Genomic DNA, 17479 nt, shown 5'->3' on the forward strand with positions numbered 1-17479 from the left:
TTTTATGCCAAAAATCATTAGGATATTAAGTAAAGATCATGTTCCATGAAAATATTTTGTAAATTTCCTACCAAAAATATATTTAAACTTAATTATATTTATCAAAATATATTCTAAAAATAAAAATGTTTTTAAATACATTTACATACGTCACATCTGAAAATATAAATAAATAAATTAGTTTTTTTTTTAATTGTTGATTGAACAATTGAAAAAATGTTGTCTATAACACATGTGAACATATAACACATTTGAATAAAAATCAGCAAGTGCATTTAGTTGTATTTAGCCTATAGTCTAAATATAGGCTACTATAAGATTGCCTCTGAAATACATTTGAAATATATTTTAGTATATGAAAATAAAAATTTAATATATTTTCAAAAGTATATTCAATGTTTACATACATTTAGCATATATTTAAAGTATATATAGACCAGGAAAAAAAAATGTGCCAGATGTGACCCTGGAGCACAAAACCAGTCTTCAGTCTCTGGGGTATATTTGTAGCAATAGCCAAAAAAAACATTGTATGGGTCAAAATTATAGATTTTTCTTTTATGCCAAAAATCATTAGGATATTAAGTAAAGATCATGTTCCATGAAAATATTTTGTAAATTTCCTACCAAAAATATATTTAAACTTAATTTTTGCATGCATTGCTAAGGACTTCATTTGGACAACTTTAAAGGCGATTTTCTCAATATTTAGATTTTTTTGCACCCTCAGATTCCAGATTTTCATACATCAATGGAAAGCATATTTATTCAGCTTTCAGATGATGTATAAATCTCAATTCCGAAAAATTGACCCTTATGGCTGGTTTTGTGGTCCAGGGTCACATACTGTATATGAAAAAAAAAATCAACATTATTAAATCTTTATAAATCTAGTTTTGATCTCTAGTAAGCTATTCCATCCACATTTGCATTTAGACTAAATGTAGGCTAATGTACGATTGGAAATGCATTTTCTTGCCCCGAAATACATTTTGAAATATATTTTGGTATATGCAGGTTACAATATGTGTGTACACGAACACACACACATATTTAATTGAATTTCCTTGTTTACAACATATATTTAGCGTATATAATATATTAAATTATTATAATTTTTTTTATTATTATTTATGCTTTTTTTTTTTTTTGCCATATGGCCTGTTAATTAGGAGAGCTTTTTTTTTTTGTTTTTTTTTTTTTTTTTTTTTTTGCCATATGGCTGTTAATTAGGAGAGCAACCACATTTTAGACCACATAGTGTATTATTAAATAAAATGCAGAGGAAAAGTGCCATCACCTGTCCAAGCGTGCACTCCACCCCACCCAGGAAGTCGTCGTCTCGTGTTCCAATACTGTGGGTTCCGTGAATGTCGTAGACTTCAAAGCGTAGTTTCTGTACTTCCTCAAAGTAGTAGTCCAGCATTAAGACTTTGGCAAAGACCGGATTCAGGTTACTCTTGATCACCTCAGTACGGTCCAGCTGAATTACAGAAAGAACAACAATTTAGTCAACAGTAAGTGAAAATCTTCTCACTGGAAGCATCTGGCTTCACAGGCTGCTTTGTTTATTCGTCTGTTTGTGTGCTGTCCCTGGGTAAAGTCAAAGAAATGACGACAGTGGGATGAAGGCCTCATGAGTCTGATTGTTGAGAGCTTCCACACATGCAGCTGCGATGATCATGGCCTTGCTCTCGTACAAAACACATTTGTTCTCGTTTCTCATTCATCAGCTGTCTCTCTCCTTACCTCCCCCTGCTTTGCTATTGTTCACTGGTGCATGTCAAAAACAAACAGAGCAAATACAATCACTTCTGAAATAAAACCTCTCTGAGGCAATTAGCTGGAGGAGTTAATGCATCATTTTCCAAGATGTTGGAGAAGATATTAGGGAATCAGTTTAGAATAAAGGCATCGAAAGAGACAAGCATTTGGGATTTACTTTCTACCGGAGCAAATGCTGAACAAACAAAAAATGGAAGTTTATAAAAGAGAAAAGGATTTATAAAAAGAAAAAGTGAATCTTCAGTGAATGGGTGCCATCAGTTCAAACAGCTGATAAAAACATTATAATAATCCACAAGTCCATCAGTTAACATCTTGTGAAGCAAAAATCTATGTGTTTGTAATCAATACAAACCCATCATTAAGGAGTTTTAAATTTAAGCCAAAATACAAGTTCATAATCCACAATAATGCTTCCTCCAGTAAAAAAGACCATCCCCCTGTTGTCCTCTCACATCAAAATCCACCAACATATCGTCTAGAACTGTTTTGGACCGTTCTCTCTTGTTAACAGTGCATGATCTGTGTATATTTCTCTCCTGATTCAGACAAGACAACTTTTTCACTGGAGAAAGCAATATTATGGGTAGAGGACTCATATTTTAGCCAGGAGCAACAGTTTGAAGCTAAAAAGGACTTAATGATGGATTTGTTTCTAACAAACAGCTTTTCACTTCACAAGACATTAACTGATGGACTGGAGTCGTGTGGATTACTTGTGATGTTTTTATCAGCTGTTTGGACTCTCATTCTGACGGCACCCATTCACTGCAGAGGATCCATTGCTGAGTAAGTGATGCATTGTAAGTGATAAATTTCCCCAAATCAGTTCAGATGAAGAAACAAACTCATTTACATCTTGGATGGCCTGAGGGTGAGTGCATTTTCAGCTAATTTTGGGGTGAATTATTCTTTTAATTGATACATTTTTTCTTAAATCTGACAATAGTTCAGCTGTTTTCATAATAGTGTAGCTTTTAGTCTCCTAGTAAGTAATATTAATAGTCTCCTTTTTCTTTTTTTAGCTAGTGTAGCTTTATCTCCTTCTTTTTTTCTTCTTCTACTTTTTTTTTTTTGCAACGAGGTTTTATTGGTTTAGCATGAAAAAAATTTTGCTTCACTGTTTCAGTTCAGTTCGTTGGATGGTCCATGTAAATGAACCTGTTCAAATAAACTGATTCAACTGAGCCCCAGTGCAGATACACTAAATTTTATCACCATGTTTTTGGTTTCAATGTAGTTTTCTGGTTTTATTTATCACATTTAGTGTACATTGTTTTTGTGCAAGGTAACTACTGCTCTGATTGGGGAAAAAAGTATGGATTTGGATTTTGTCCCCTTAAACAGCATCATAGTAGTTGCTTTTTATTAGTAGCTTAATGTAGCTGACTACTTTTTAAAAAGGGAAGGTTGGGTGTATAGTTTATGAAAAACTACAGTTTCAAATTAGCGTCCAAACACACACTGCAAGGGAGACTGACATTCTCTGGCATATTTCTGAAAAGGGCATTTGTTATTGTCACACAAATGGGGAAAAACAACCATTTAAAATCAGCATGTGAGGTAATCGGTCATACTCACACTAAATCAGATTAACAGTGTCAAACCTCTAATGTGTCTGCGTAGCACATATCAAGCAAGGAATGACCCTCCTCCATCAGCCTGTGTTTGACTGAGTCTTTCTCAGCAATTACATACAGCCTCACATATAAAATATTCAGCCCTTCAATCTACTATGTATGTGCCCTTGAACTGAGGTGAACTCTCACATAGTGCAAGTGGTAGTAAATCAAACTAAAGGAGCTGAAAACCATTCATGAAACCAATATGTCTAGGTCATAATTCTTCCCAAAAGACAGAAACAAGACATATTCTGCATAAAGAAAAAGACCATTAATATTTTGTGCACTGTGACATTTTTAACCCTGGAGCAAAAACCAGTCATAAGTAGCACGGGTATAGCAATAGCCAACGATTATTGATTTTTTTTTTTTTAATGCCAAAAATCATTAGGATATTAAGTAAAGATCATGTTCTATTCAGATATTTTGTAAATTTCCTACTGTAAATATATCAAAACATAATTTTTGATTAGGAATATGCATTGCTAAGGACTTCATTTGGACAACTTTAAAGGCGATTTTCTCAATATTTAGATTTTTTTGCACCCTCAGATTCCAGATTTTCAAATAGTTGTATCTCGATCAAATTAGTATAAAAACCATTACGCCTATGGAATGTCCCCATAAAGTGTGTGTGTGTGTGTGTGTGTGTGTGTGTGTGTTGTAAGAAAAATTGTTTTATACATGTACTCCTTTTAATCTATGCTGATAAAAAAGTCTCAATACAATCAAAAATTTACTTTCAATGTTTTATATTAGGTTTCCTTATCTAAAATATTTAGATATTAAAAAAAAAAAATTTCCATGACAAAAGACCAGGACATGTTTTTATTTAGCTGAGAGGATGTAAAGATATTTTCTAGCACTGGATTATTTTGACTTAAAATAGACGACTTCCTCCTGGGAGGTCAAAAATGTGCTGTTCTGCAGGAATATTGCTAATATTACTTTTGAGGAGCATTACGGATGTAGAGCATGACATTCAGAAACTATTATGCGCAATAACCTTTTGACTAGATTACTATAATACTGTGCTGGCCGAATGGTTTCTGAATCCTTATATATAGGCTACAACTAGTTCATACTGCTGCTAGACTAGAGTCTCTGCTATCACTGCAAACACCAGACTGCCTCCCGCGGCTCCTCCAATCACAGGGAAGCAGACCTCTTATCAATTCCAAGTACATCTGCTGCTGGAAAACCATTTTGTTACAGAACTCCCCAGTTACGGTACGGCCACCCTGCCAACATACAGAAATCAGACACGTTCCCAATACTGAGGTCTAGTTTGAAAACTCTGTTTTTCAAGATTTGACTGGGTCAGTTCAGGTACACAGCCAAAACTGGATTGCATACCGATGGCAAGGAAAACCTGAACGGAAATTATAATGCCGTCAACCTTCCAATTAACTTGTTTACTCAAGTTATCAGGTGAGGTGAGGCGACAGGCTGCGTACTTTTGAGTGGATTTCTCATTTGAGCTTTTATCAACCTACCACTCTTTGCTCACTGCTAGTTTAGACTTATCGCCATATTAAGCTTCTTTGCTAACAATTTTGACTGTTAAAAGCTTTGAATAAACAAATGTGTCAAACTTTTGTTTCATTCAACATTACTTCAAATATATAGAGAGCAAGGAAACCAAGAGGAAGAGACTTTTGATCTTATTGTCGACTTAAAGAACCTCATAGTGAGTTATACAGAGCTGTAAAGGGGCTGTTAAATGAACCGGAGTTTGTCTCTTTACCCCTTACAGTGGCAGCTTTAAGATGTTTGAGAAGTATAACAGAAGCAGTGAGAGAAATGAAGTGATGTATGTAGCCTAAGGGAGTTGTACGTAGAGAGATTACATGGGAGGTTCATGAGGGTCTTAGAATATTATGCTATATTTGCACATACTATGTAGTGTTCACCTTGAGAGAGAGAGAGAGAGAGAGAGAGAGAGAGAGAGAGAGAGAGAGAAAGTGAAAGGGAGCGCAAAGAGAGATATGAGTAGGCTTAGCTCCCACTTAATTTTAGCTCTTGCTTTGCATGACAATGGCACTTCCCCATTGATAGGTGCTGCATGAGCAGATAGTGGAACACCTAATGGTTTAAGAGCATCAGAGAAGCACTTGGTACAACATAGAGACAAAAATCCACATGGTCTGAATCAGTTACCAATGGCTACATCTGAATATGTCAACCCAGTCACATTGAAAAATGTGCCTGTGGTAGGATTTCTTCAAAATGTTGTCTCTTGCACGTTTTGAGACACTTTCATGTGCAGTGAGTGAAGCTAAAAGCGTGTTCAGTTTGATCCAAAAACAAATGTGAGTTTTCAGACGTGATTCTGACAATGTTTTGTTATGTTATTTGTTGTTGTATTGCGGTTGTTGTATTGCGGTAGTTCAGAAATGAAATAAAAGTTTAATGCTCTATTGCATTTGAAAATAATGTATCACCTACGCTAAACTAAATCTAACCAATAGTGTTAACGTGAAAAAAGCAAAAGCAAACGTGAGATAATAAAAAAAAAACATGCCATTTTAGCTTGCTTCTACAAGACTTTGAACTGTTTTATCGTGATTTGTGTTTCATACGCAGTGCTGTACCAGGTGAGCTACCGAGCAAGTTTACTTCAGAAAAGCCATACATATGGAGCAATGCAGGTAGAGGGCCATTCTTTTTGTGTGCATAATCTATGTTGGAATATGCACACTTCCGTACAATATAGTAGGCAAAAAACTGTATTAATGATAGCAATCTACTAAAGATTACAACAATAATGGATGCCCATGATAAAAAAAAGGTTACGAGATACCCGCAAATCAAAAAAGTTTAATGCTCTATTGCATTTGAAAATAATGTATCACCTACGCTAAACTAAATCTAACCAATAGTGTTAACGTGAAAAAAGCAAAAGCAAACGTGAGATAATTAAAAAAAACATGCCATTTTAGCTTGCTTCTACAAGACTTTGAACTGTTTTATCGTGATTTGTGGGTCACAATGCAGGTAGAGGGCCGTTCTTTTTGTGTGCATAATCTATGTTGGAATATGCACACTTCCGTACAATATAGTAGGCAAAAAACTGTATTAATGATAGCAATCTACTAAAGATTACAACAATAATGGATGCCCATGATAAAAAAAAGGTTACGAGATACCCGCAAATCAAGCTAAAACCAATACAATGACATTCTGATAAGTCGTAACTCCTGGAGAGAAATAGTGCAGACACTGGACAACAACCAAACGTTTTAATGCACATGCATCGGCTGCCTGTATTTGCACACTTGATCAAATGCCGTGTAACTTGAAAGACCATGTGCTGGGCTGTACACATATGCTAATCAGTATACTTTGGGATTTAGACTATTATTGTTATTGCTAATGCGTATGCTGTGTTCACATCATGTTGGAATTACTGTCATTAAAATATTCTGACAAGTCAAAACCATTCAAATTTTTGTCTTTTAAGGTTATTAAGGCTCAAAGTTTCTCTCACTTATCTATTGTAAGATGTGAAAAGAAATAAATGGCAGCAGCCTCAACAGTTACATTTACTTTTATGCATTTGGCAGATACTTAAAGCAACTCACATTGCATCCAAGGTATGCATTATATTAGTTGATGCATTCCTTGGAAATCAATGTACATCTTTTGGTTAGATATGAAAGGGATTTTGCGGTAATCATCCATTGACTGTACATTGTTAATGTGTGCACTTTCTTAATTCTTAAACAGTTTGGCAGAGCATATACCAACTACATACTACCCAGCAACAACCCAGCTAAACACCCTGACAACCACCCAAAAATGCCATAGTAAACAGTTAGCAGCAGTGTTGCAAATAACCAAGAACACCCAACAACCATTTAGAACTGCTTTGCAACCACCCAGAACACCCTTGCACTGTGCACAGGCATTTTTTATTCTGAAAATCTGTTTTGATATTCTCTGGAGAATTTTTGGACTCAATATTGAACTCAAGTTTTCCTACAGTGCGGCGCATTCACATAATGAACTCACATTTTGTGCCCCAAGTAATATTAAAAACAGTCAGTCTTTTTAAATCCTGCCACCCCTCTTTTCCATATCAGTCTTTGCTGTGGAGGGACTGCGTTTGGAAGATATAAATAACAAAAACTGACAGCAGTCAGAGATTTGGTAAGCTTCTTACAAACCACTTGACGTCTTAACAAAAAAATTCCATTATGTCTAATGCCTAATGTCGTCACTGAGCTATTTAAATGAATGCTTTTAGCAAAAAGGACAATAGCCCGCCACACATATCTGTTGCTTTGAACATTCAGCGATTGTAGAGCAGCACCCACTTAGTGTCTCACGCTGTGACGATTCATACGCTCACTGCTTGCATGAGGACATTAAAGCCTAACGTTTAACTTATATTCTGGGCATTCTGGTAATATGATCATGGATCAATGCAACATGCTCCAGTTCATCATGAAAACATCGGATCTAATGGGAATAACATGGGAATTGCAAAATGAGACTATATTGACACATCCTAGACACGTATGCCAAGATAACGCCTGGCGGACATTCAAGACAGAAAATGTAGACTAATGCCGAGGACAAGAAAACGGCATTGCATATATGTTTTGCACTGACTTTCTGGCAAAATGTCTACGATTCATACGCTCACTGCTTGCATGAGGAAATTAAAGCCTAACGTTTAAATTATATTCTGGGAATTGTGGTAATATGATCATGGATCAATGCAACATGCTCCAGTTCATCATGAAAACATCGGATCTAATGGGAATAACATGGGAATTGCAAAATGAAACTATATTGACACATCCTAGACACGTATGCCAAGATAACGCCTGGCGGACATTCAAGACAGAAAATGTAGACTAATGCCGAGGACAAGAAAACGGCATTGCATATATGTTTTGCACTGACTTTCTGGCAAAATGTCTGTGTCTAATATTAGATGAATGTGGTTATAATTTTTTTCTGCTCCTGTGAAAGCAATCTGGCATGTGTAAAAGCTAATATCAGGGAAAAGATGGAAATAATTAATTAGATAAATAAGACTGCTCTTTGACTGAAGTGTAAAACCATGCAAATGATATTCAAAGTGAGTATCTATATTAGTACAGTAAAATAATGACAGTGGCTCTTCCAATGCTATGTCAGTATGCAGAAACTCTTTAGCTTAAGAGACTGTATTTTGTCATTCTGTGAAGAAAACCAAGAAAGCTTGTCAAATATGGATCTTCATATGCAAAGAAGATTACATAAAAAAATTGGATTCCGAAAAACCAAAACTCAATTTCACAATCAATCATTCATTCAGTTGTTAGCTGGTGCTGATATTTTACACAGCACACTTTCACTGTTGCCATCATGACGAAGGAATAGGCTAGTTCCCCGCAAAATGAAAATTTCATTTTACTTCATTTCATGGGAGATATTTTGAAAAATGTTCATATAATGTCCATACATTGAGTCAATAGTGTCCACTGTCCGGTGTTGTTTTTAGACACCACTGACTTTGACTCTATGGACAGTTAAAACATTCTTCAAAAGATCTTCCTTTACATTCCACAGAAGAAAGAAAGTCATACGGATTTGGAACGACATGAGGGTGAATAAATAATGACAGAATTGTCATTTTGGGGTGAACAATCCCTTTAAGAGCACACTCACCAGAACTCTCATCAGCATATCAAATACTTCACAATGAAAACTAATCATGTTCATAATAATGCATCTCAAACCATCAGTTTTTAAACAACTTGCAGCTGCAGTCAGACTTAATCATTGGCATGCAGTGTGAAGATAATGCATTTAGCGTTATGATTGTCTTATCCACACTGATGAAACGGTTGCAGAGCATAACCATTTTTCCTTCCTACACTGCTCATCTTTGTGTACCGCTGCTCTCTAAGTGTGACTGAAATATGCTATGTAGAGAGCTGAACGTTTTTGAGATGCAAAAACGAATTTCACTGCAAAGAGTAATTTAGTCTCAAATGGACTAAGATGAAGCACTGTTTTCATCGCCTGCACATGGAAATATGCAAGAAAATCTGAAGTACAAAGCGTCTGTATTATGGTAATCAGTTATTTCAAGATACTCAACTCATGTTGATTGTCAAACAAATCTCAGAAAACAAAGTCCACAATAATATCTCAATGGCTTTTTCATTTGTCTTTGCCTGTTTCATGTGGACGCTCTTTAAAATGGGAATCTTTTGAATGCAACGAACGCTGAAGCAGGGTGGCATCTTTCACTTTGTTCACTGTGATGTTGAACGTGGCACAGTTGTTGGAATAATGGGGCCAGGATTAAGATTTCATCCTTCAGCCTGACACATTGCTGCAGACAGCTTCGCAGCTTTGCCGAGCTGTCTTCAGCACCACTGCTGTGGCTCCAGATAATTTTTTTTTCTTACACTGACTGCTTTGATATGGAAAAAAAAACCACCACAGTGGTCGCTCTCTTTGCTTCAAGCGTCCTTTCCTGCTGTGTGACAATTCCATGCGCCTAGATTCATTCCAAAAAGTGCCCACTCCCCCCACTCACAGCCCAGTCAACCTTCACAGTCAAGCCCTATACACTCTTAAAAATAAAGGTGCTTCACGATGCCATAGAAGAACCTTTTTGTCTAAATGGTTCCATAAAGAACCTTTAATATCTGAAGAACCTTTCTGTTTCACAAAAGGTTCTTTGTGGTGAAAAAAGGTTCTTCAGATTACAAAAAGGTAAGAAAGAGATGGTTCTTTAAAGAACCTTTGACTGAATGGTTCTTTGTGGAACCAAAAATGGTTCTTCTATGGCATCGCTGTGAAGAACCTTTTGAAGCACCTTTATTTTTAAGAGTGTACTATCAGAATGTCAACTGAAGGCATTGCGCGAAATTATACCCATCCAAGAATCTCTAACCTAAAGCCTAGGCCTAACACTTAGACCTGTTTTCTAATCATTGAAGAACAGAAAGGTGATCCTGTAGCACTACAAATGTACAATTTAAAAATACAATACTAATGTATTTATTTATAATTAGTTATAGACTGATATATTGGCCAGCAGAGACAGAAATTAGCTTTTCTATTGAATGGATCACTGAATCATTCCCTCAGTCGTTTCATTCAAAAACACCATTCAAAAAGGAATGAAACACCACTGTATGTTGCCGTGGCTTTGTTTGGAACTATTTTCCCAATGCCAAAATAGAGCAAAAACAACAATATTGACAAGATTGTGCCTAAAAAAGTAACTTAATATTAACTTGCTTGTATTTAGGGGAAACAGCACTCTTGCTTGTGTGATATTGCTTAACTTTATCATATGATACAAAAATAACAACAATTCACACAGGGGCATTTTTTGCCCATATATCTTTAATTTGGGGGGCATTCTTGCCATAAGCAACTGTTCATTTCAGAACCTGTTGGCCAGGCCCATTAATCAGCCATTTGTAAATTATCATCCTTCTCAATAAAAAGTGCACATTTCCTTTTTTTTCAGATATTTTAGTGAGTATATTTTGTTTAAAACTTATGGAAGCCTGTTTCCAGTGTGGAATAAAAAATGATATGGTAATTGTAACTTTCTTTATCACAATTCTGACTTTTTGTCTCGCAATTCTACATTTTTGCCTCACAATTCTGAGAAAAACTGAACGTTTTTAAGTTAAAAGTAAAAGTTAAAATTAAAAGTTGCAATTACATTTTGTATTTTTTATTCCATTATGAAAACAGGCGTCCATGTAAACCTGTATAACTTATAACTACTAAAATCAAAATCTTACATTTTTGAGCACTGCTAGATGTTTTTGCAGTTTATGTTTACCTTTATGGTTTTTGCCACTTCATCTATGTATTTAAGCCCAATTAGTCCAGGGCAAAAGTTAGGGTGAGGGCAAAAGATATTAACTGAGTAACCTGCTTATGGCCAGCAGGGGACCCTTCAAACATAGCTTGCAAATGGTGGTTAAAACCACTACTGAGACCAAAAGGAAAAAAGGAAACTCACTTCAGTCCATTGACCTTGGTTCTGTACCATGAGCATGACGCAGGGGTCAGACTTATTGAGCGTGTCTCGGTCCAACAGGGACTTGCAGGAAACACGCAGCTCCACCTTGGATACGCAAGCGACAGGGCCTCCTATGCCGGCCACTGGGGACGTCGCTTCCTGTGAGTCACTCATCCTGACAGAAAGTTGAGTGCGGAGGGTCAGCCGGAGATGGGAGACAGCAGTGTCAATGGGCTGTTCTTTAAAAGCCTCAGTTTGATTGAAGCAGGACTCTCCCATGCAGGGAGGCGATTTTTTAATGTGACCTTGTGTTGTTTCTTCGTAAGGCAAAGGATGTGGGATCTCTTAAAACATCTGTTAGTTCGACTTAAAGTTCTTTACAGAGAGACATCTCTATGCGTGATTCGCTTTAGAGGAGAATGGGCTGCTGGGAGTGGTTCAGATTTAAAGGGATCAAATGGGATGTTGTAAATCAGAGATGGCCATTAATATTACAACAGCAAAATCCCAGACGAGATCTTCAGTTGACAGCCTCTTCCACAACAGACTCCTAAGCAAGAAATAAGCATGTGGGGGTAAGAAATATCAGGATGTGCATTCTAAATGTACTTTTAACATCCAGTGAATGGTCAAAAGCACTGAAACCACATTGAAAACACAGCTTACATACAGATATACAAGAAGGTTTATAAGTGAATATATAAACTGCATGAGTTAATAACATGAATATTTTACAAGGATCCACGTGTTGGACATACACATTGTGATCAGGAAGTTTGTGTGCAGGCGAAGCATTTTCTTATGCAGATTTCGCAACGGGTTCAAGTTAGTCAAGTGTATTTATGACCAACAGAAAGCTGCTTGGTTTGAAAGTGACTTTTATGTGAGATATGCTTCACATATCACAAAAATAACAACAACTCACACAGGGGCATTTTTTGCCCATATATCTTTAATTTGGGGGGCATTCTTGCCATAAGCAACTGTTCATTTCAGAACCTGTTGGCCAGGCCCATTAATCAGCCATTTGTAAATTATCATCCTTCTCAATAAAAAGTGCACATTTCCTTTTTTTTCAGATATTTTAGTGAGTATATTTTGTTTAAAACTTATGGAAGCCTGTTTCCAGTGTGGAATAAAAAATGATATGGTAATTGTAACTTTCTTTATCACAATTCTGACTTTTTGTCTCGCAATTCTACATTTTTGCCTCACAATTCTGAGAAAAACTGAACGTTTTTAAGTTAAAAGTAAAAGTTAAAATTAAAAGTTGCAATTACATTTTGTATTTTTTATTCCATTATGAAAACAGGCGTCCATGTAAACCTGTATAACTTATAACTACTAAAATCAAAATCTTACATTTTTGAGCACTGCTAGATGTTTTTGCAGTTTATGTTTACCTTTATGGTTTTTGCCACTTCATCTATGTATTTAAGCCCAATTAGTCCAGGGCAAAAGTTAGGGTGAGGGCAAAAGATATTAACTGAGTAACCTGCTTATGGCCAGCAGGGGACCCTTCAAACATAGCTTGCAAATGGTGGTTAAAACCACTACTGAGACCAAAAGGAAAAAAGGAAACTCACTTCAGTCCATTGACCTTGGTTCTGTACCATGAGCATGACGCAGGGGTCAGACTTATTGAGCGTGTCTCGGTCCAACAGGGACTTGCAGGAAACACGCAGCTCCACCTTGGATACGCAAGCGACAGGGCCTCCTATGCCGGCCACTGGGGACGTCGCTTCCTGTGAGTCACTCATCCTGACAGAAAGTTGAGTGCGGAGGGTCAGCCGGAGATGGGAGACGGCAGTGCCAATGGGCTGATCTTTAAAAGCCTCAGTTTGATTGAAGCAGGACTCTCCCATGCAGGGAGTCGATTTTTTTAATGTGACCTTGTGTTGTTTCTGTGTAAAGCAAAGGATGTGGGATGTCTTAAAACATATCTGTCAGTTCGACTTAAAGCTCTCTACAGAAAGACATCTCTATGTCTGATTTGCTTTAGAGGAGAATGGGCTGCTGGGAGTGGTTCAGATTTAAAGGGATCAAATGGGATGTTGTAAATCAGAGATGTCCATTAGTATTACAACAGCAAAATCCCAGATGAGATCTTTAGTTGACAGCCTCTTCCACAACAGACTCCTAAGTGAGAAATAAGCATGTGTGGGTAAGAAATATCAGGATGTACTTTCTAAATGTACTTTTAACATCCAATGAATGGTCAAAAGCACTGACACCACATTGTCATCAAAAACACAGCTTATGTACACACAGTTAGGATTCACATGTGAGTAGATAGATACAGTATAATTGCATGGACTGAGTTAATTACGTGAACATCCACGTGTTGGATTTCCTTACTCAGATTTCGCAACAGTTGAAGTTAGTCAAGCATATTTGTTGTGATGACCAACAGAAAGCTGCTTGGTTTGAAAGTGGTTCCTGTGTGAGCTATATATGCTTCACATATCACTAACACTACTGACAATGGCAAAAATTGTACCCATCATTTTCATTTTAATCAGGTTAACCCTTTAACCTGGCAGTCAGAATATCTTGATCATTGGACAATTTTTTAAAATTGAACATTCTGTTGAAACCTGTAGGCTATATTACTTATATTTAGCCTACTTGCATTTTTAGTGTTTAAATTTACAGAAGTGGGTTAACTTCTTTGTAGAGTTAAATAGAGAAACCCGAATTTTCGCGCATCGTGCTCCAAGACTTCAACTAACTTTCGTTACATTTTTTTTTTTAAATATATTGTGATATTTTCTGTAATCAAGTGGGAAAAGTAATGGAACTGTTTCTTTTTTCGATGTTCTGTGATTATAATACTAAAAAGTGAGGGATACCGTTGCTATAGTTTAGGGGCAGTTCACCCAGAACGCGTTTTTACATTCCACTGCGCTACTTTTCCTTGGTTTTTATGTAAACGTACGTAGCATACGTCTGGCTGTTTTGCATCGCCTCGCGCATGACACCTGGTTCAAAAAAGTACAAAGAAATTAAACTGGGGGAAAAACGCGTCTCTGGACAGTTGATTTTTTTTTCCACTGCCAAGCGTGTCATTTAAACGCCAAATTGTGCGTGATTGGCTTCCAAACAAACGCGATTTCTCCTTGCCAGCGTGTTTTTGCCGCCCGGTCGAAGTAGGCGCTCTGATTAACTTGTCATCTAACTTTGTAACACGTCTAAATAGAACTATGTCGTTTTTAGCCCCCTCGCACCTTTTAATTGGACTTCCTTTATAGTGCTCAATCTAACCCGTCCCCTATAATTCGTGCCCTGCGATCATATTTCGATATCACATTACCAGTAACATTAATAATGCGTTTTATGTATTAGATATTCACCCTTTGAAAGATCAAATCAGCTAAAGCAATGCGTAAATCTATCAGCCAGCATTGCAATGCGCTCCAGCGCGCGTGGTTCAGCAGCACAGATCATGGACAGCTTCTCTCACATTTATATCCACTCACTACAACAACCAATCCAGCCATTCTAGCGAGGAAATTACAGCACCGTTAGTGAGCTTTCTTACACTGCTATCTCGTGTGTCTGAACTATCATTTGATTCAAATGCTTAACATTTGAACCACAAGTTAAGAATCACAGGCTACGACAAATAAACGTGTGATCATTTGATCTTCATGTAATTGGCTCTTACGTGATGAGTCTACATAGTTTTAGTATGCAACACGAATACGCCAAACTTTTCTCGTTTAACGCAAAGAATCCAGTGTAAAACAGCGTGAAGAAAAGGACAATAAAGTAACACGAAGTGACTGTTAATAGATGCCACTTTAGTCCAGTTGACTTAATCTCTCTCGCGTCTGCAACCCAACATCTGTTTAGTAGCCTAATTAACCCACAGTTCACTTTATCCTCTATTATTTATCAAACTCTTATTAATATAATTGTCGATTAACGAGCATAGTTTATGTTTACTGCATCCTTTACCATTCCGCAAAGATTTGCAAGTACTGACAAGTTAGATATCACATGTAAACAACCTAATTATAGCCTAACTAACAACACTGTATATGCAAAGCAGCATATAGGCTAATAGTAGTAATAATAATAATTAATAATAATAACAATAATAATCATTCAAATTCCTTGATGACTAACAGCAAACATGATCTATTAAGTCTAAATAAGAGAGCTGGGTTCTCACCTGCTGTTGCTGCTGCTCTTCTCTCAGTGTGTGTGTGTGTGTGTGTGTGTGGAGAGAGAGAGAGAGAGAGAAATTTTGCACAAGGGAAGTGAGAGAGAGAGGAGCGGAGCGGAGCGGCTGACACTTGCCCGCTATAGTCACGTTGCGTCGAAGACCTACATTGGAGTGAATTTAACAGCCTCAGCTGGGAAAAGTCTTTGACTGACGTCAGTTTCGGCAAGAATCGGCATCCCAAGCTTGAATGAATGTGCAGAAGTCATTTATAGCCTATAAGGGATCCATTTTGAGAAGATGATTTTAAAAAATCAATTTCTATAATAGTCTACTTTCATGAATTGCATGTGCCACTGTGAGATTTTGAGTGGGGTTTTTTTTATATAAACTTAGGGATGTAATATAAAAAATCTTTAATAACAGGGTTGGTGTGCACAGTTCAGTGTACAGTTTAGACATTACTAGCCTCAAGGTCATGGTTATAAGTAAAACTATACTAAATTAGCCTACCATACAAAATCATGGAGTGTTGACATATCCTTACATAAAGAGGAGATTTTTAATTTTCCTTCCAGTTCCATGCACTTCCTTAAAGGATGATTATGGAATTTTGACAGAATTCTTCTATTATTTGTTTAATTATTTAAAGTCTCTGAACCACTGGTGTTTTTTAACCACATTAACTAACTTCTGAATTTCTTGTTTATTATCAAATATTGGATTCAATCATTTCATCAACTTGTTTTCTTACATTTAGCACAAGTTTTATATTTCTTTTTGAAAGTGACTGATTATACACCTCACCAATCTGAGCGTATTCACCTCGGGTTTTTGAGTGAACATTGACAAAATGATCTACAAATATTGCTTTGTTCATTATTTGTTGGATCTGAGGTGCATAAGCTGAGCTCGGATCAGTGAAGTCTATAACCAATCAGTTCCAAAAGAGAAATACAAAACCTGTACTAATTAAAAGAAAAACGTTGTAACCAGGATCTCAGAACAATGTCAGTGTGGGAATGGATTAGTATTAGCCTGGTCACATGTGCACGATGTTCAAGGCTCTAGAGTTATTGAAATGCTTTTATGTTATTGGCTGATGCATTTTTTTCTGATAGCATAATAGTGGTGTAATGGTGAAAGTGGTGAAACTAGCGTTGTTAGACTATTCTTACATAATATTACTAAGATACCTAATGCTATCATTCAAACTCTGACTGGAGTTTTATTTTGGGGCTCTTAAAAAAAGCATATATCCTAAAATATTTGTCTTCACATACAGGTGCATCTCAATAAATTAGAATGTCGTGGAAAAGTTCATTTATTTCAGTAATTCAACTCAAACTGTGAAACTCGTGTATTAAATAAATTCAATGCACTCTGTCACGTATCCGGTCCATGAACTTCTGCTAGCCATTAGAGGTCACCCTTTCCATTTCATTGACTCTCGCACTACACACTGTTGCATATCACCCCGGACTACATATCCCATTATCCATTGCACTGATGACACACACAGTTGATTGCACACAGCACTGATTGCACACAGCTGTAATCAATCACACATCCCCTATTTAACACTCACTCTGATCCCTTCCCTCTGCCGAGTATTGTTTAGCGAATATCATTGTTTAGCTGATAGCTACCTTACGGAGCCTGCTTAGTTTTCCTAGCCTTAGCGGAGTCTTGCTTTGTCTGTTTTCCTATGTTCTGATCTTTGCCTGTGTACCTGGATTTATCCCTCTTGTCTCGCCCTGTTGGATTCCGTTTGCCGTCGACTGACCCTCGCTAGTTTACCGGATTGCCCTTGCCTTGTCTTCTCCATACCAGTTTGCCATTGTCTGACCCATGCCTGTTTCTGACCACGCCTGTGAATAAAGCTTGCACATGGATCCGCACGTCTCA

The 17479-nt window shown here is 36.9% G+C and overlaps 1 protein-coding gene across 2 annotated transcripts in view; it reads right to left on the reverse strand.

The window, feature by feature from the left end:
• The window catches only part of LOC107738346 (copine-7-like), a 64923-nt gene extending 49320 nt beyond the window's left edge, over positions 1 to 15603 (reverse strand). Inside the window, exons 1-3 of one of the 2 annotated variants that reach the window (XM_016550092.1) lie at positions 15581 to 15603; positions 12990 to 13542; positions 1301 to 1483 (exon numbers count right to left, since the gene is read on the reverse strand). In XM_016550092.1, coding sequence (XP_016405578.1) covers positions 1301 to 1483; positions 12990 to 13268 — 462 coding nt within the window. In that variant the 5' untranslated portion in view covers positions 13269 to 13542; positions 15581 to 15603. Of the gene's footprint in view, positions 1 to 1300; positions 1484 to 11403; positions 11677 to 12989; positions 13543 to 15580 lie in introns of those variants that run through there. The other variant, XM_016550091.1, reaches the window with a different exon arrangement.
• Positions 15604 to 17479: the final 1876 nt, after the last annotated feature.

This window comes from Sinocyclocheilus rhinocerous, unplaced genomic scaffold (genome assembly GCF_001515625.1).
Source record: "Sinocyclocheilus rhinocerous isolate Xijiao unplaced genomic scaffold, SAMN03320098_v1.1 scaffold1065, whole genome shotgun sequence".
NCBI lineage: Eukaryota > Metazoa > Chordata > Actinopteri > Cypriniformes > Cyprinidae > Sinocyclocheilus > Sinocyclocheilus rhinocerous.